The sequence below is a fragment of the Eurypyga helias genome, unplaced genomic scaffold (genome assembly GCF_000690775.1).
Source record: "Eurypyga helias isolate BGI_N326 unplaced genomic scaffold, ASM69077v1 scaffold689, whole genome shotgun sequence".
NCBI lineage: Eukaryota > Metazoa > Chordata > Aves > Eurypygiformes > Eurypygidae > Eurypyga > Eurypyga helias.
The window spans coordinates 54,108-74,449 of NW_010271259.1; the positions used below are offsets into that span (position 1 = coordinate 54,108).

General features: G+C 37.1%; 1 protein-coding gene across 1 annotated transcript in view; it reads left to right on the plus strand.

Annotated features, from left to right (window-relative positions):
- The window catches only part of ASPH (aspartate beta-hydroxylase), a 97,018-nt gene that overhangs the window by 40,285 nt on the left and 36,391 nt on the right, over positions 1-20,342 (plus strand). Inside the window, exon 16 of the mRNA XM_010158735.1 lies at positions 8,728-8,769. Within this exon, the coding sequence (XP_010157037.1) occupies positions 8,728-8,769 (42 nt within the window). The remainder of the gene's footprint in view (positions 1-8,727; positions 8,770-20,342) is intronic.

Below are 20,342 nucleotides of genomic sequence, written 5' to 3' on the forward strand. Positions count from 1 at the left end.
CTGGATGCTTTTGCTGTAAAGGGAAATATAAAAAATTCAGGTCTCAAAAATACGTGTGTAATTTCTTTATCTAGAGCCAAGTGATCATGGGTGGTGATACTGTCACTTCTCTGTATCAGTCAGATCTGTTGGAGTCTGTGGCATGTTCTTTGGCCACTGATCTGGAAGTGACTGTTTTGTCATGCTGTCACGTTTTTCTTGACATAACTGATTTTAAGACTAGGAGCACTTCTAGCTCTCCATCTGTTGCCTGACAGCAGTAGTCATAGAGTTCACCCAAACCATTTTTAGAGTATCTAAATAGCTTCTAATTTTGAAGACTGCATATTGTTACATTTCATCTGCTTTTTGGAGTTAATCATTACGAGTTGCTAGTTTGTTCTTTGTAAGAAAGTAGTTGTGTTCAGTGAAACACTGAGCTCTATCTTTGAGCAGTAAATCACAGAAGCTGCAATCCAGGATCCCTGAGCATTATATTTCTGTTTTGTTCTGTTCAGCCTGAGCACCTTTCTGGGTTAGTTAATCTTTGCTATATATAGAAGCTCTTAAGTGATGTGGTGCCCAGGTAGTTCTCTGAGGTTTTGGTTTTCCTTGTGGGAAAGGAAACTTGTGTTTTGGTCTTGGGCATGCCAAAAGTAGTTAGAGAACTGAAAAATTGTAGGAGGCCTTTGTGATTGGAGATGTGATTTAGTTCAGGTTTTAATTTATATGCTGAAACTTAACTGGGGTGATTTGAAATGCTGATATCAACACATAACTGTGTTGCCTGTGAGGTCTTTCTGACTAGCCACATGGTATGTTGAAATGTTTGAAGCCATAGGTGTTCATTAATAGATGCCTTATCTAACAATGTTTTGTTTTGTAATTAATATGAAATACTTTTAACCAAAACTTGTAATCGGTGTAGGAACAAGCAGTAGTTACCTTTGAAAGCGTAGGCAAGAAGTTCAGCAAAGGTAGCGCTCAGTTGGTTTGTCGTGCTGTAAGTTGGAGCTGTAGAACAAAAAAAAGATGCTTTCTCTCAGAAAATGTTGCGTTCTAAAGGTAAAATAACAAAAAGGCCTTTACAGGGTTATTGCAAAATTTCAGTAGTAGATAATAACACTGCAGTGTCAGTTGTATCAATGAGGATATTGAGATAATCTCTTGACTTACATACACTGTTTTAAAACTAAATTCAGAATCCAAGTACCAACTTGAAATGTTTCATTTTTGATTTCGTGGGCCATATTTCTGTGACTGTGTGCTGTAATTTATGGCTCAGTATTGCAGGAGCAAATTAATTTCATACCTTCACACACACAAAAATACTGTATTGTACAGTAATGGATGGCTTTTCAAATATTTAATCTAGAATCATAGAATTGTTTAGGTTGGAAAAGACACTCAAGATCATCAAGTCCAACTATAAACCTAACACTCCAAGTCCACCAGTAAACTATGTCCCTAAGCAACACATCTACAGGTCTTTTAAATGCCTCCAGGTGGCTCAACCACCTCCTTGGGTAGCCCGTTCCCATGTTTGACAACCCATTCAGTGAATAAATTTTTCCTAATATTCAATCTAAACCTTCTCTGGCACAACTTGAGGCCATTTGCTTTTTACGTGGGAGAAGAGACCAACCCCCACCTCTCTGCAACCTCCTTTCAGGCTGCTGTAGAGAGCGATCAGGTGTCCCCTCAGCCACTCCTCACAGGAGCCCCAGCTCCCTCAGCCGCTCCTCACAGGACTTGTGCTCCACACCCTTCCCCAGCTCCGATGCCTTTCTCTGGACACACTCCAGCATCTCAATGTCTTTCTTGTCAACACATAAAGTAGAATTCAAGTAGCATCTCTGAAAACTGAGAAAAGACAAGGGACATCAGTAAAGTATTGACCAGGAATAAAAACATTATTCTCAAATTTTCCTCTTAGAATATGAAATTCTATTTACCAAGTTTGGGGTTTTTTTAATTTGTGCTGGGGGATTCAGTGTGGGGATTATTGTTGTCAGAAGTCTTGTTTACTTTGTTTATGTAATTTTGTTTCATCATGTATTCAAAGCTAGTATTTCCTGTTATTTCAGCAATAATAATATTAATGTTCATTGTACTAGAGACAGTCAAGAACTCTCTTCTGAATGAGACCTATATGCACATATGCACTCTTTACGTATATGAGATATGTATCTATTTATGTCATAAACATAACTTCCAGTAGCATAAAAGATAGTCAGAAATGTCTTTGTGGAGTCCTTGTTCTCAGGTAGTATAAATTCATACAACTTCATTTGAAGGAGGGTGGCACCCATTTGGATCAGGTTAGAAGCATTTGTTTGATTTTTATGGGAAACACAGGAGCCTATCTCTTTTGGAAAGAAAACAACATAGTTCAGAGGATAAATTTAGCTGTGAGGAACATTCTTGCATTGCCAGTGATTGGGTGTGGGATTCGAATATGCTAGAACGCAAGTCAAAAGATTTTTCCTGATTTCAGGGCCTGTCAGAAACATAAATAATACTAGGCAGTCACATCTTCAGGTACCTGTATGTATTGTTTTCCAGTTCTCTAAGTTTACTTCTAAAATTATTGCCAATATTACTTTCCTTCAGTAAGCTATTTTAACTGCAGCTTTCGTCTGTGGTTTTGTAAACTTAAGTCATATGACCAGCTTGAAATATTTCTGACAGGATTTTTTTGGCTAATCCTGTTTTACACAGGCATGTAAACTGCAGCAGTTGTGATTGAGTGGTACTTGTTGGAGACATATTTTAAGGGAGACATAGCTCAGGTTTTTTTGGGTTACCTTTACTCCTTGTATATGGATTTTGATCCCTCTTGTATATGTTCAGGTTTAAAATATCCAAGGGTTGTTTCCCCCTGGCTTTTGTCTTGTATTGTTGGCATTTTTTATAACCCTGCATTTATTTTACCAACTGCTGAAATCCCTTCTTTGTAGAGAAGTTTCCACTTTACAACTTCCCTCATTCCCTGGCTCCTCTTTTCCAATTCTACGTGTCCCTGACCTAAAAATAAATAAATAAACAAATATTATTTTAAGGTATTTGTGACATGGCCTGGAGTTTCTTTACAAGGTATATGAAGTGCCATATGCTGAGAAAAAAAGTTACTGCTTAGATAAATATTTGAAAGTTTACATTTCCCACCTTATACAGCAACTTTGTATATATTCATTATGGTAGCTCCTACCAATGACAGCTTGCTCAGATTAACTAGACTGATACAAAGTTGCATTTTTTAGTGTTTCAGATTTTTTTCTGTTTATTTTGTTTTAGAGTAAGTTGTGTTTTGGTTGGTCCTTTAATAGAGATTTCCCCTTATTTTTTCAGATACTTAAAGCTTCAAAAGAAAAGTCCCTACATCAGGAGGACCAGCCCTAACCATACGCTACAAAAGGGGAGCAGATGGTTGTAATAGATATTATGATGTAATTACCAAGCAGTTCAGGGTTTGGGGAACAAACACTACACTAAGATATTGTAAATGGGTTGTAGCCAACTGTCATTTTAGTAAGCTTTTTTAACACTTGGATGTTTGATTTACATTTCTGTCAGATTTTTTTTTTCTGGTCAAGTTTAGCGAATTCATTATTTTTCTTCTGTGTTTGTAACAGAGTTGCAAATTTGAGCTGCATTTCATATGTGCTGTTCAAGCAATTGTTAATATTCTATTTATAATGTAGCAGCGAGTACATTTTTTCAGATTTTAATATATATCTTTTGTTGTGGATTCATACAGTATGTACAAAGCAGTTTGGTCAAATGAAACATAGTATTATAAATTTTTAAATGTTTTATAACTGCTGATATAGCATACAGCCTATCTGCATTTTATTGAAAACACTAATCAGGTGCACACTATGCTGTGAAGTTTGACTTACATCTCTTTGCACTGATGTTATGTCAACAGTTACACTACATGAATTTCAGGCAATTTAAAAAAAAAAAAATCTAACAAGATACTACGAAATATGTATGTTTAATTCATACTAGTAAAAAGGCAGATTACTAAATTACTTTTTTCAGAAACCCTTTACGTGTGAATTAGATATTTTTATTTATGCACATTTGATTTTTAAAGCAAAAATGTCTAGAAACTACACAGTAGCCTGGCAGGGAGCCAGCGTAGCTTGCAACAAAACTGAGTTACCAAAATCAGTTTGAGTTCAGTAAAATTCTTCTAGTCTGCCTACCAATATAATGATTTCAAAGCTGGATTTAGTAACTTTATATTCAGTGAATTATTCAAAAAGTCAGAATTTGTGTACATACTTATAAATTTTATTTAAAAAAAAAAAAGCTTTCGAAATTCAACCTTAAGAAAAACAGGGTGTCAGAATTTAAGACCTACAATCATAAATGCTCTTGTACATGGTACGTCTGAAATTTAGACTTCGAGTGATTTAGAATTTTAATGTAACAGGTGTACTTTTAACCTGTCCTCTGCTGCTGTTCCACAATTACAAAGACATATTTTATTCTTTGGCATTTTGCATGTGTTCCTTTTTGGCTCAGGAATAATTGCTGTGATTATAGGAAATTACCAAGCCTGATATGGGAGCTTAGAAGAAATAAGGTACATTTTTAAGAAGATAAATCAATTTGGTAATCCTAACAGTGGTTGCCTTTTGGTTGACAGGGAGATTTTAAATTTCTTCCACACTGTTTCGAAGTCAGGTTTTTAGTTGCATACATTTATAGTGAAAGGGGCATCGTATATGCCTGCCTTTTTGTGTTTGGGGTTTCAGTAAGACTCCACAGAAGTGAGTGTTACATCTGATCAACAAACACAGAAGATGTCCCAAAGTGATTTCTTTAGACTTTTCAGGAAAGCAATAATACTCATAGACTGTGATGTAGTTTGGGGTGGGATATTCTAGTAAAATTACCTGTGATTGTGAATTGCAGAGCAATAATTTTTACAAAGCCATATTCTGAGAGGAAGCCTGGGAATAATTTTAGGATGGTGAATAGAGGACTTTTTATATAACAGTGGCAGCCTATTTGTAGAATTATGGGACTGTGAGAGTATATTATGCTGTGATCAAAGTTTAAGTATTTTGTAACTGGGTGTGTGATTTTACGTGCTTCATGTTTACAAGAATATGCCAAGCTGAGCAAGGTCAAGAGGACTGTTTAAAAAAAAAAAATGTATATTTAATCTGTTTTAATGTTTGGCTGCAATAAAACACAGAAGAATATCTTTGTCTTTCTAGTGTCATTATTTTTTCCAAAATGTGGTACATGTTAACTATAGGGATAAATATTTGCCTCAGCCACTAATTAAGATTATTATTTTTCAAAGTAATAATTCTGAATGTTTAAAAATATATTTGAAATACATTTACAAGGAGGAAGAGATACAGCAACTAGAAGTAATTTTTATTTCTACGTTCTATTATGTGAAGGAAATGGGAATTACTCAAAAGGTCTGTCTTCCATAATTCTGTCACGCTGCTTCTTTTGGAGTATTAGCTATCCTGCAAACAATGTAGCCTGAATTTTGTCCGTGATACCTGATTTCTCTTTCTAACTTAAAAAGGATGAGATACCACTCTTTAACAAAGATGAATATTAGTGGGAAGTATGATCACTACCTTTCATAGATAAATATTCTAGGTTATGGTCCATAGTTTAAATCAGAAGTATAGCAAGGGTGTTGTGTCTTTGTAGTTCTCTGAAAACAAGAATCTTCCTCGACCTTTTCAGTTTTTAAACACCTCCTTATTTTGATGATGAAATATTGCCAAATAAATAACTATAGTTTAAGGAAAAGTAAAAAGGTTACATTTTGCTTTATGTTTTCACATTGCTACATTGCTTCTTGTTATACCTCAGTCAGTCTATGAAATCTTGGATTCAGCGGCTTTTTTTGAAATCACAAGGAGAAATACCATTAAGGAAAGCAAAATTTAAGTAAGAGTAGGACACTACTCTTTAAGTAGGACACTAAAGTTTTATGTAAATAGTTGAAAATACTAAAACTTTAAGTGACGTTTTCACATACTCAGTAATTGAAAAGGCATCGTGTCATGACACTATTCCTTGACAGAAGTAAAAAAAAAAAAAAAAGATTGCATATTGGAAAGATAGTGAAAAATGTCAGGTTTTTACTGACTATAATTGTGCAATTTTACTAGTTTTAAAAATTGCATATATGTAAATAACAACTCGTACAGATATATTGTTGTTTGGGAGTCATGTAAAATCTACAAGGAATGAAATACATCGTAGTTGTGCTCAGGTCATTGTCACACACGTGTATGTATTGTAATATGAAAAAATAAATACATTTTTTATAATAGAAACCTTCTTGGGCATACCTGGGGCACAGGTTACGGTGTGATAGTGGGCCTAGCCTGGAGAGATTGGTTAAAAATAGTTTTATCTGTGGTTTTGATTTAGATTTGTTTTGTTTGAAACAGAGAAATTGAGTAAAGGATGAAAGTGGTTTGAAGAGCTAAGAAAATATTTTTATTTGAGCTGCAATTGGTTCAAGAGGATGATAAAATATTCTCAAGATTTACTATTATTTCCCTCTCTTCGAGACAGCACATTTTTTAACCTTTGCTAGAAACAGCATAATTAAAACTACTTACACCATGAAAGTAAGCTAGGGAACAGAGTGGAGGGAGCAAAGTGCTGAATATGATGCTGAAGTGGATTCTGTAGTGAAGTATGGCGAGAGTTGAGAGAAACAGATCTTGAAAGCTATCAGGGTCAAGTTGTGATGAATTTCAAATGCAACTAGGAAGGAGTAGCTGGAGTATCTAAAGATCATTTGGGAGGCTTTGGTGAAATCGATGGCAGCTAATTTAGCAAATACAGGTTGAAAAAACTGAGAAGAATCTGGAGAACTGATCGCAGTACATAAATGGGTATGGATAACTGTAGGTTATGTGTTGCATGAGCCTCAGTAATAAAGAAGTGTGAAGCTGGACAAGAAATGAGTGATAAGAGCAGGCTTTAGAGTGATGAGCTCATACCTTGTTCTTCCTGGGATAGAAAAGAAGTTGCAGAAATAACATGAATGCCCAAAATGGGTGGAAGAGGGTCACTTGGTGACGTAGAGGGGAATTAGAACAGGTCAGGTGATAATATCAGTTATTGCTGATATGGGAAAAGATACAGGGAAAATGGGTGGCTAGGTAGGATGCTGTACCATGGTTTACTATCCTGTAGTGAATTGTTCATGTGCTTTGAGTTGGTGAAAATAAAAGAAATATGACTATATAAACTGACTGTCTCTGATCTGGAGCTGTGTTATTGCTCTTTCTAAAACACAGTGTTTCTGATGACATGCAGGTGGACATAACCATTTTGTGTGGTAAGCACAAAAAAAAAGCCAGTGTTTTAGCAAGTACTGAACGATGCTTTCATTAATAAACTGTCACAGTAATAATATTCCTTCTCCATGTTATCCCGTAGTGTAACTGACTATAGATCTTACTGTAATTTCTTTCAATTTAATTGACAATCTGGATGTCAAGATGTAATTGAAGAGGTGAATGACTTTCAATGTGACCATATTTATTTAATTTACCATACCGTAATCAAGTTAATACGCATTATGCCTTGTGCTGGATATAAAAGTCTGAGTCCTACTGCCTGCAGGTTCAGTGGTAGCAGATGTCAGCTGATAGGAAAGGGGGAAATTGAATGTGAAATATTTTGATTTCATGTGTGTGCATAACCAAACTTCTCCATGAAAAAAATAAGTAATGTTTTTCAACATTTTACATGGTGTATTTTATTCACAATGTAATGCTTCTGAGCAGTCGGTTTAAAAAACTGAAGATTGAGTATGCTGACAAGATGTCTCCAACTGACTTAGAAATTAAAGAAAATAATTTTTTATACTTAAGAATACCTCTGAATTACAGACTGTGTGTTAGAGAGGAACACAACTGTAACCAAAAAGCCAACTGACCTCTCTTTTCGGTATTCTGTAAGTTTATTGGGAGGAAATAATTGAAGCTTATTGGGAAGAAACAGGAAATGTAATGATAATGTTAGAATTTTGAGGCAAGATGCTTTAAATGTTACAGAGTTGGGCAGGATCAAACATTGTTTGGCTCAAACATTGTTTGGGGAGGACAAGCTGCCTCTGTACCACCTTCACAATATGCTTGATTTTGGTACAGTCTGTCTTGTGCTCTGTCTGTGCATTCAGATGTTTACAAAACACCTGAGTTAAATTACTTTAAAGGTTGGACAAAAGCTTCCAAGTGTCCAAGCCACTTCTGAAAATGAGATTTAGGTTCCCAAATTATTTTAATTATTTTCATGTTTTTTACAAATTAATCAAATAGGCATATTAAGCTACTGTTCCTAAGAGTTTTTAATTAATGAACAAATTGTATTCTAGCGAAATAGTAAAACACACTTAAAATATAAGCTAAAATCTACCAAATATCTAAAGGGGGGAAGCTTTTGAAATATTTTGTTCCAGAAGCAGTTATGTAATATTTCATTTTATTTATGTAATATCATCTGCGGAGAAAGTTTTTCTGTAACTATAATTCAGCCAGAAAGCATCTGTGGAGAAAGTTTTTTCTGTAACTATAATTCAGCCAGTAATCTAGGGTTACTTGAAAAATAAAAATGAAACTAAAAAGTCCTGCTAGCCCAATTACGAGTATAAGCTGTAATTTTACTGTATCTCTTTCTTATCATAAACTCTTAACATAAATTTATTTCAATGAAATTATATTTTTAATATTCTAGGGAACGGTGAAAAAGAAACTTATCAAGAAAAAACAGAAAAGGGTAAGTCTGAAAGTAATGTTCTGTTCTTCTGAAACTCAAAAGCATGCTTTCTGGGACGGCTGATTTAAATGGTATTAAATGGGAGTGCAGCTTAGCTCCTGTACATCTTGTGTGGATAAACTGGAGTTGGATAAACTTCCAGAGTGCATCTACTTCTGTAAGTAAGCACAGCACAGTCATTTCCAGAGCTGACACTGATGTGTTCCCCTTTTATGTGGTCGCAGGCTGCTGTAAAAACTTCTGCTGTTTCAGGAGTCACAAGCTTCCATGTTGTACTCCCTAGCTGAGGACTCTGGAGGTCACAGCTTCACCAGGGTCCTTGTGTGGCTGGGGTGGGAGGCAGCCGGGGCTGCCCGGCCCCAAAAGCCAGCACTGCCTGCTGTGCTAAGCCTGGGGAGACAGGCATCGCTAAAACCTGTCCTCCGTGTTTGCCCAGTAAGTGTTTCTGTCTGGCTTAGGCTAGGCAACAACGCAGAATCTTTCCAGTTGGAAAAGACCTTTAAGTCAACACACAGAGGCAGGTTTGGAGGAGCAGAAGCGAGTGGTGCTACTCGCTGTGCACTCACTGTGAATCTGCTGTCCCTACGCTGACTGGCCAGGTGCGTTCCCCGTGACTGCTGCCCCCTTGTACAACCCCTTTCACTGGGATCAAGGTTTGTATCCGACCCTGCCTACGTCATTACAGCTGGCAATGCCAAAAGCCTCAGGGCCTGCACCTGCATCCTTTTCGCTCTGGTACGGCCTGCAGAGTAGTGCCTGCCGTAAGTAGCTCCATCACTACTTCTAGGAGGGAAAAAGGGGTCAGTGACTACTGGTGTCTGCTGCTCCTTTCTCTGTTTCCGTTTTACTCTGTGGCTGTTATTTTACATCTGAGTACTTAGCAACGTTTCTTTTATCATCTGTTGGTAAGGTTTATTGGTTTTGGTTTTGTATATTTGTATTTTTGATACAAAGTTTCTAGGATTGGCAAACGTTAAATGTTTTATTTTTGTATTAACTATGTCAAATGTAAGCACTACATGTAAAAAGTAAATATACTATTAGCCAGTTTACTTGGGAAGCAAGGCAATTATATCCACATTTCTGTTTGTAGAAGGATAGAGGTGACAGGAACTACCTTACTGTGCTAGGCTTACATAGTCGATAGTAGGAAAACCCCCACCTTTATATGCTAGTTTTGTTGACCTGTTAAAGCAATATAATAGACTGTCGTACAATAGCCATCCAGTATGGGTAAAAAGCATTCACAGGTAAAAATACTAGCTTGTTTTAAGAAAATGAAAATATACAGATTTACTATTATGCGACATTGCTAACCAGAACTTGTAAGACAACTTTAACTTGAATGTATAATGAGGGGTCACTTTCCTTTTGCACCCTAAGCGTTGAGTGGTTTTGTTCCTTTTTAAACACTGATCAGCTGAACAAATCCTGCTGCTGAGTCCTGCCATTGCAGATTATAGGATTTCTATGAGTTAGAAAAAGGGGTGGTTTTGTTTACCAGATTGAATGGATAAAATTTTGCATCCTACGTGGAAGAACAGCCCTTCATTTAATGTTAATTCTAATAAAACACAGGAATAAATTGACGAGAGGTGTATTTAAAAAATACTGTACTGTGCCTGTTTGATATGTATGTAGAAAACTCAGAACTCTAAGGAGTTGGGAATTTGAAAATTGGGTTGTTTTTAGGGGTTGTTTGTGATTCTGACAGTGCACAGAGGTGAATGTGCAAGTCTCCAGTTGTTTTTAGATATTTGGACATACAAGCTCAAAAAGGCCTTCTGTGACAGAATCTGTTTAGAGCTTTGGGTAGATCTTGCAACATTAATGTTTTTCACTGCTGCATCTTTGTTGTAGTTCATTTGCAAAATGTCTTAAAAGTTCTGTAAATTTCAGCTTTTAATAATGTTTCATCAAGGTTCAAGTTCTCACAGAAACTTCTTCAGTATTGATAGGTACCTCTGAAAACTCCTTTAAAGAAATATAAACTAAACTAGCTCATTCATCGTGTACTAATACTTTTCTCTATTTAATTGAGGATTGTTTGACTTCTCCATAAGAATGTGACCAGACTTTACAGTGAAACAAGTAACTTAAATAGGATGGATGTTTCAGGTGAATGTGAGAAATAATTCTTTAAAACATTTCACAGGTTGTACAGACTGGGCATATATACCACATCGATAAGACGTCTTTCCATATGAGGTGGTTATTGTTGGTTTTGATCATGTAAGCTAACAACACTTAAGGAGCTGGTTTTTTCTACTTTGGCTTCTATTGGCATATATTGAATATTTGTTGATATTGGTGAGGAATGGATATAAAAACTGGAACAATCACTTTCTGCAATGAATGTGTTTCGTACAGTGAACATCAGCGTTGGTAACTGCAAAACTGATAAAACATGAAAGTGAAAACAAATGCCTTTTGGTCGAAGCACTCAGTTATGTTGCATCAGGGACTGAGGTAGATGTCAGCCATGCTTAGGATAATGTCATTCCACAGGTGGCCCTGCAAGTGTCATTCTGATACCAGGGTCAACATTAGCTGTTTGCTCTGTGTATTTACCTTTGAACAGGATACGTAGGGTTCTACTGTGGTAGCAGTAGAGATCTAACCTGTATAACCTGTGGAGGTGAAGGTGCTGCTGTTCTGGCTAAATGTAGGTTTTTGCTGTAGAGTGAGATGAATTATTTCCTAAACTCCATTAAGAACCTTAACCAGAGATCCAGTGGCTGTAGAAAGAGCTTACATAACCCACCTCAAGCAAGGTAGGCTGAGTTCCACCCTTGCAAGCTCTGCATTTAAAGGTATACGTACTCCCTATTGATTTACTTACTATAGCCTGCATCCAGTCTAAGTTGTGGGCAGAATAACCGATGTTGCACTTGATGGAAGTGTAGTTCATAATCCAAAACTGCAGCATGCCATGCTGAATTGTATGTATAGGGCACTACAATATTAGTGTGTACTTTTGTACAGTAAGTCAATACAGAAATATTTGTCTGGCCTCGTCAAAGTGTTACTTGATTCTAGCTTTTGAATGAAGCCAAAAGACTTCATGGTGAAAAGGAGAGGCAAATGATGGAAGTACATGCCAAAAATAAAATCAGCATTTCACAATTGTTTCTTAGATCAACATCTAACCAACCAACAGTAATTTTAGGCAGGAAACCCTGTAGAATACTCTTTACTGCAAGGGAAATTGTTCTGGAATAACTGCAGCTAAAGATTTATTGTAGCCATTAGATTGCACAGCTTTATTAGTCCCTGAAATGCCTCAGTTTTATTGTCTGATTGCTTTCACAGATAAGTTGATTATAAAGGTTTTGCCTGTTCTACCAGTACCAGTTTAGAAAGATCTTTTAATTATTGTTATAGTTTAATTATTATTATATAGTGCTACTGACTTTAAACTGTCTAGATGCAGTTACTTGGTTTTATACCTTCTAAGTTATCACTTACAGAAGCCCATAAAACAAGTGGATCACTTACGCTATCTGTATCTCACCTAATGAGCTTCTCAAACAACAGGACATTGACGGAAGTTTTTCATCATCATCAAATTCTCATTCAAGCACCCACTGAGACAGCAAAATTTCAAAAACTAATTTGGGTAATGATATGGGTCTGGGATGAGGAAGGAAGGCAATTACTTAAGCAAATTCTGAACTCCAGGTGAAAGTATTTGGTCTGCTAGTATATATGTATGTGTTTAACCCATAACTGCAACTTTGAAACTTGGACTGGGAAGGCTGGAGTATTTGAGGGAGAAGGCAGGGGAAATTAGTAAAACAGAAGGTCATAAAATTCGTTGGAAGACTTCTACAGAGCATGAACATCGGCATCTGATTAGAATTGTCTTTTTAAGGTGCCCATCCCCAAGTTGCCGAGAGCGTTATTACTGAATTTGTATCACAGCAAGGATAGGAGGGGGTTTAGAAAAGAAAGCCTGTGGCTCCCCTCAAAAAGGTTTCCTTGGATTTTGACAGTTAAGATGGAGAACTGGCAGGAGGGGCCTTTGCTGCCAGTGACTGAGTGCGTCATACGGGGAGGTTTCTATTTCAGATTTGGTTTAGAGTTGGCACCGCCCACGTGTCTTTTTGCCAGTGTGGGAGACAAATAAGGAGGAATCACTATATAGTTATAACTACAGAGGTTACAAATTTCATTTTAAACTTTTAAATAAAGTTCTTTCACTAGTGGTAAGCACAGCATACAGTCGGTGCAGAAGAATCCTGTTCCAGTGCAGTTTTCCATGCAAAAACTGGAGACTGTGTGTCCTCAAGGTGGCTGTGAAGGCCATATGAAGGTAATTAACTAAAAGCCAGAGTCCTAGCTGCTTTCTGGTTTGCTTGCCAGTAGTAGCAGATGGAAGATAGAGGACACTAGCAAAAAACTATGGGAAAAAAGTAAAATAAAGTGAAATAATCCAAAGGCAAGAACTAAAATCATCTTAGGAGATGGTTTCTTAGGAAGCAGAGACTTTCTATTCTCATGTTCATTCTCCACACCCTCAGAGAGATTGTTATGTTATTGTCCTGCCATTTCTGAGGATCTAGAAATTTCACTAGAAGATGTGTTTAACAAGAAATTCTCGTGCTAATAGTGTAATATGGACTCAGATAATCATAGAGGAGGCTACTGCCACTCTCTATTCACTACGAATCCTACAGCATTAGTTTCCAAACTTTAAAGCAAGTCAGTTTATCCTATGCGGAAGGCATCTTTCCTCCCAGACCTCCAAGTTAGGCCAACCAGGGTGTCATTCATCCCTGTCAATGCACAGGATGGGTCCAAGATGCCACCTCCAGTGCAGCAGATAAGCTTGCCCTCCTGCTCCACCTCTTTTCCTAGGCTCTGAACATAAGAAAGGGAGCAGAGGGCTTTGGAAAGGGAGTAGTTAGTACTGAGAGCAAGAGGTGGAGGAAGAGGGGAAAAGGGCAGCAAGAATAGGTGGGAAACTGCCTGAGCTAGTCCCAGTTGAGATTTCTTCCTGGCCACAGTTGCACACCCGCTAACAAGCTCACTGTAGTGTCCTTTCTACTGACATGTCTGTTGTGTCGGAATAAAATCTCAGAATTGTAGAATATCTGCTCCCAACTTTTTACAAGGTACAGAAGTGAGAGATGATTTGTGTTAAGTGTCTAAAATTCATACTGGGTTTTAGAGATAAACACTAATTGTTCTGGGATTTTTAACAGCAGTGTGATATTGCCTCCCACTTTATTTGCTCAGAAATAAAACTGTACCTGTGTCCTTTGATAAGCAAGGACAGAACAACTCATGCTATATGTTGTGCTAAAGGTACGCCATCCTTTAAATGATCTTTTCAGAAAAGAACTAGTGTTTACAGTGTAAACACTATCAGAGACCCACTTAAGAGTAACTTCCTCTCTGTTAAAATGCCAAGTGCAAGCTCAATCTTTAGCATTAAAAAAAGTATATTAATTATAATTATGATAGTATTCAATATTTTTGATTGATTCTGGCTAATAAAATATTAACTATTTTGAGACATCAGACTGTTATCTAATTGATCAGGTCAGCAATGTTTGTTCCTTTAGGAGGATGAGGTTTTCCTTAGCCTGGCTGATTGTTTTATTTCAGATTAAAATGAGAGATACACACACACCCCTTCTGTGGAGATGAGGGAAAATTCATTTACTCCATTACAGAAATATTATTATTAGTTATTTCTGATATACTTTTACCAGTTTGTTCTATATTGCTTTGGACTTAGGGTCTGATGTAATCAATTTTTTGCTGTCAGTCTGTATTTTTCCAGATGCCTTTTTCCTTGTTACTTCAAGTAATTGGTTTGGATGCACTTACCACATTAACGTAATTGGCTTACTTGGCATTTTACACCGATTTCAAGCCTTGTGTTCTGCTTAGTTATGCAAGACTATACAGACATTCAATTGTTTGAGGACGTCTGTCTAGAAATTCTAGTTTCACTCCTTAGTTGTTATTTCTTTAGGCAACTTTTGGATTAAATGTTGTAAAGTATCAAGGAACTATATTTGGATTACAATTCTGTGAATAAAATCAACATAGAAGTTGCAGAATTATTTGCCTGGTGCTCTTTGTCTGGGCAGTTACTTAAGAGAAAATGATCTGCCTCAGATGAAGGTTTACAGAACTTGATTTTGTTAATGTTACTAGCCTTTTGTCTTTACAGAAAGAGATAATAATAGCATCTGTAATTGAGACTGCTTTTTGTCGCATGGCACTGTTTTGAATCACCTGTAGCTTTTCTGAAAGTACACCACTGAGATGAAAATTTGCATTGGGAAAAATTTTGGAAATCCCTTTCTAAAAATTGATTATGGAAGGTTTCAAGGAAAAGATTCAGTAGCTTCAGAAGATGTACTTTGCACTGATTTCTTTGTTTTTTCTCAGTGTTTAAATGAAAAAAAAAAAAAAAGAAAAAGGAAAGAACTTTTATTACAAACTTCATGTATGTTTTTTCCTCCGTAAGAGTGGGTAGTATTAATGGCCAAAAAATGTTAGTTCACACATGCTGGCCAGTAGTCATCAGCGAAAAAACGTTTGTGTTTGGCCACTAAATTTCATTATCCATTCCCTGTCCAGGCCCTGGCTTGCTGCTGCATTGCCACTTGTCTCAAAGCAGATAGCATATTCTGGTCTAGAACGGGTATCTGAGAACAAGCTAGGTATGAATAAGAAGATCCAGAATAAGGAACAGATTGTGAACAAGTGTAGAAATGAAAGGGAAGAAATGTCGTAGGGCATCTAGGTTGGAGAAGATGACAGGAGAAGGAAAGAGAAAGGAGATGAGCAAAAGCTTAAAGGTTGAGTAGAAGCTGCAGAACATAAAAGCATGATTGTTAGAAAAATCAGATAATCTGCAAGTGATCCATTTATTTTTGAACTTCAATATTCTGTTGCTGGCACGGGGCTAGAAGGAAGCTCAGGCACAGCGAGCTTCTGGGAGAATTTCTTAATTAACAAATGAGAGAATGGAAGATCCCTGTGTAATTATAAGGTTGGCATTAGGGTGCACTGACAGATAGCAGTATATTACCGAAATGGTACACAGTAAGACTAGGTGAGACCCTGAAGCTGTGTTTATTCAGTTGCCAAAGGCCTTGTCAACTGTGTGCATCATTCCTGGCAGACACTTATTCAACTTGTTCTTACAAATTTCCAGTAATTAGAATTCCACAACTATCCTCAACAATCTCTTCTACTCTGCTTGCTCAGATACACTAGTTCCAGACATTCAAACCAAATTTTCTGTTGTAGCAATTTTAAGCCTTTTATTCCTGGTCCTGACTATGATGATATGGAAAATAATTTATGCTTTTCATCTCTGTAGCTACTTCTTACAGAGTGGTATGTACCCTCTTCCCAGTGGCAAACTCTTGACTACTACCGTTTTCCCTTTTGTTCTTGCTTATTCAGATGTAAATGTTGCCCCTCCAGCCCCTGGCAATTAAAGACAAAATATTTTTTAAAAATTCTTCAAAAAGTGGTTCAATCACCTTTAATCATTTGGTTACTTTTCGTTATCTTTCATCGGATAGTCTTGTGGTCTGAAGAGTATCTAGCAGTGCCTTCATTATCTTTCAAAAGATATTTCTCTGTCCTTTGTAGAAAAAGGCTGTCACTGCTTTTGGTGATGACAAGGTGTCTTTCAACATAAAAACATAAAAAATGCTTCGTATTTTAGTTTTCATATGCCGAAATAGGTGCGTAAAATAGCTATTTCAACGTCTTTCATTGGATGACACTGCAGGCTATTAAGTTTACTACGCATTTAATACCTTAGCACTTCCAAAGTATTTTTCTTCTTGTAGGTTTGGGTATTTTTCTGTATCTTAATACAGAATGGTGATGTGAGACTGCTTGTCATCACTGGCCATTGTTTATTCTCCAGCAGAAAGAACTAACATGGAGTTTCGTGTAAAACTTCTTCCTAGCTTGCTGTTTTGACAGTGGAAACTATTTTCTCTGAGGGAGTGCTCAGCGATCGTGTGACAGCAATCTGAAATAGAAAGCCTATCCTATATCCAATGCCATTATTGAAAATCCTCAATATTATTCTTGCAAGACCGTAGTATGATATATAAAAGAATTATTACCATTTTAATGCTCAACCAGATTTGGCCTACAAATCACCCTAGCAGTGGTGTGATCGTGCATTACTTCAGCCACATGGTGAAATCCTAAGTCATTGAAGAAAAATTACTTTTTTTTCCCCCTCTGAAAGCAGATAAGTTAACTTCTTTGTAACATTGAATTTAATATGTTGAGTCACATCTGCTAAAAGATTATTACACTAGAAGGAGGCAATGGATAATTTATTAAAATACCCCTGCAGGGAGAGAGCAAGCTATCTGGTTAATATAGAGGAATGCTTGATGGTTACACTGAAAGCTCCCCAGTGAATCCTTTAGCATAGGAGTAGAATGGGAGATGAAAATGATTGCTCGTTATATAATGTTTACTGTGTGATATTGGTGCCTAGCAGCTGAATAATATTTATGTTAACAGCATCTTTCCAGCTTTTCATATTGATCTCCTGCTGGTCTAGAGCTGCTATATAATTGTACTGAAAATGGGAAGATAATATTTTTTGTAATGAAGGGTGGCAAAAAGGTTTTTCCAACACATTACCCAAGTCAGATATGAGGGGAGAGATGTCATATCTTTGTGCCACAGACTTGAAGATTTTCATTCACTCCTTCTTCTGAGCTTTTTCTCTCTCATCTCCTTGTAAACTCAAAGGAATTGTGAAAACAGTGTCCCACTCGCAGTAACAGCATCTTGGTAGGTGGGAAATCTTCTTTCCATTGCCTTAAAGGAACCTCTCTGTTGCCATGCTTAGCAAGTTTGAGAGGGACCAAGTGACTGTGTCTTCCCATGAATACTGAAAGTTGGAAAGCTGATAAATAGCTGTCCTCTTTTACTTGAATACACAGTTTCTGTGTAACTGGCCAGTCATAGATAAATACTTTTATTCATGCCACAGGAACTGAGAATTGATATTTTAGTTGTGGTTTACATAATTTCATAGAATCATAGAATCATAGAAGGGTTTGGATTGGAAGATCATCTAGTTCCAACCCCCCTGCCATGGGCAGGGACACCTTCCACTAGACCAGGTTGCTTAAAGCCTCATCCAGCCTGGCCTTGAACACTTCCAGGGATGGGGCATCCACAGCTTCTCTTGGCAACCTGTTCCAGTGCCTCACCACCCCCTCCATGAAGAATTTTTTTCCTTTTATCAAAATCCACCAGCTTTCAATTTAAAGCCATTGGCCCTTGTCCTGTCACTACATTTCCTGAATGTATACTCTCAGAGAATAGCAACAGAGTGTTTGGTTGTGATGTCCAGCTGGAAGCTCCCCAGGTCATGTACCCTGAGGAACTGACATGCCTCAGTTTTCCTGTGAACAACAAATGACAGTTTCAGGTGGCGGCTGTGAGCTCAACCAACCGAAGAAGTCCTGAGGGCCACTTGCTTTTATTGGCTCCTTGGGCAGATGTGTCTGCGTTCATCCATACCTACTGGTGGGCAAGCCAGGCCTTAGAAAATAGTTCTGCAAAACTGAGCTGGCATATTTTCAGGAAAGAAAATACAAACCCCACAAAACCCAACAAACCTTTTGCATGTTGTGGATTGTTCTTTTCGGGCTCAGTGACCTTATGTCAGAAACTTCTGTCTGTACCTGTTAGTCACTGTGTGCTCAAGGTCTGGGGCGGAGGGATGAGAGCTGGTTCTGTGACTTCTGCTGGATTCAAGGGGTGTGAACACTTGGAACAGACACAGGGCTGGGCTTCTTAATGATTATCATCATTAACTGCATGAAAATGCAGTAAAAGACACCGCTTTCCTATGAAGTGGTTAATATTAAAGTAAGGTAGACATAGCAAGATTGGAATTGGCCATGGACTGAAATGCATTTCTACTGTATTATCTACAGGCAGTGAACAAAAGACATGAAAACCATCTATATAACTTTATTAAAAAAAAAAAGAAAATAAAAGGCAAAGCATCTGTTTGGTCAGTTCAGTTCCATAATAACTACATTCCTTAAGTGCGTTATTGTGTGCTTGAATATAGATGTTTGTTTTTAAGTCTTAAAGTACAATGAAACCCTGAAGTGTTTAGGTGGGCAAAACCAATATATTAAAGTATGCTATTTGGTGGTTTATCTTGGAAAAGGAATAAACTCCTCCTATATGTCAGACAGTTTTTTCCTTCATACCTTCTCGGTAGCTAATGCTTTGGAAAATTACATTCACTTCTATTATAAGAAGGATCAATAGGTTTATAATAATCCTAATGCACTGCTTCTTTAGTACCTTTCCTTTATAGATTTTAAGACTGGTTTCTCATATTTAAAGCTTCATACAACTATTGTGAATAAGTAAATGGAATTTAGTAAGACAGCTTCAATCCTGCTTAAATTCTGTTTCCCCCCTGCACCCAAAAAGCAGCAGCTTCTATTTAACTGTGCATACCAATGCTGCAGAGGAGTTTATAAAGGTAACATAAGAAAACCTCTTTCCAGTTCAGTCTCAAACATGACAGTAAAAGTCTTACACAGAAAGAAACAGAGGTGATCAAGTGTGGTGGTTTTTATCCTGTATAGAAGCAGCTCAGACTCACGAGATCCTCTGACACTTGGTTGGGGTTTGGGCTGGTTTAGCATTAACTGAGGCATTGGTCTTTCTCTGAGGTTTAAGACAGAGGAAGTGATTTGTCTGCCTAAAGCTTTGTGTAGGATTGGAGTCTCAGAGAGAAAGTACCATTTAATGAATCATGAGCACAGCTTCCAGGAGCATGTGGTGGCTCTTGTCATCCCTGAACAGTGCACCTGAGGACTTGAGAAACAGAATAAAACATGACTAGTTACAGTACCTTGTAGCGGTTATCCAAAATACTTGCTACAGCATTGTGGCAATCTTGTGTTGTTAAACTGTATGGTGTTTGGGTTTAGCTTTACACATGCCAGTTACAGGATTCCCTGTTTAAACATCTACAAATAAAACAATAACTTTACTTTTTTTCAGGCAACTAATTACTTGTTGCCCATAGAGGGGCAAAACAATAATGCATAATTTAAGCCAAAACACGTGCTACTGATTACAGATATATATAACTAGTAGTCACTTGTGTCAGCCAATATATACTTCCCTTACTTGTGTCAGAAAAGGTGTTGTGGTTTTTTGTTTGTTTGTTTTTTAAATTAAGTGCAAAAGCAAAGTTTGGCTATAGCAAATGTGCAGAAAAGCAGTTATCCTCTGTTCATATACTTCAGTAGTGTATTTGCATTTTTAACATCTAGTATACTTAATGCAACTAAATAGACATTGTTTAAGAGTGAACTGCTATGAAGTAAATAGCTGTTTAAATTGACACAATTTAATTCAATTTGCTTCAAATACAATTTACTTTGCACAATTTACTTCCAGGCTGGTTTGCTACATACTGCTGCTGCTCTGCTACTGTGTGATAGCTTGTTAAGCTGTGGAAACTTGATCACTTAAAACGGGTCTGGATCAGGTATTTCAACGTTGAATCTGTTTTCCGC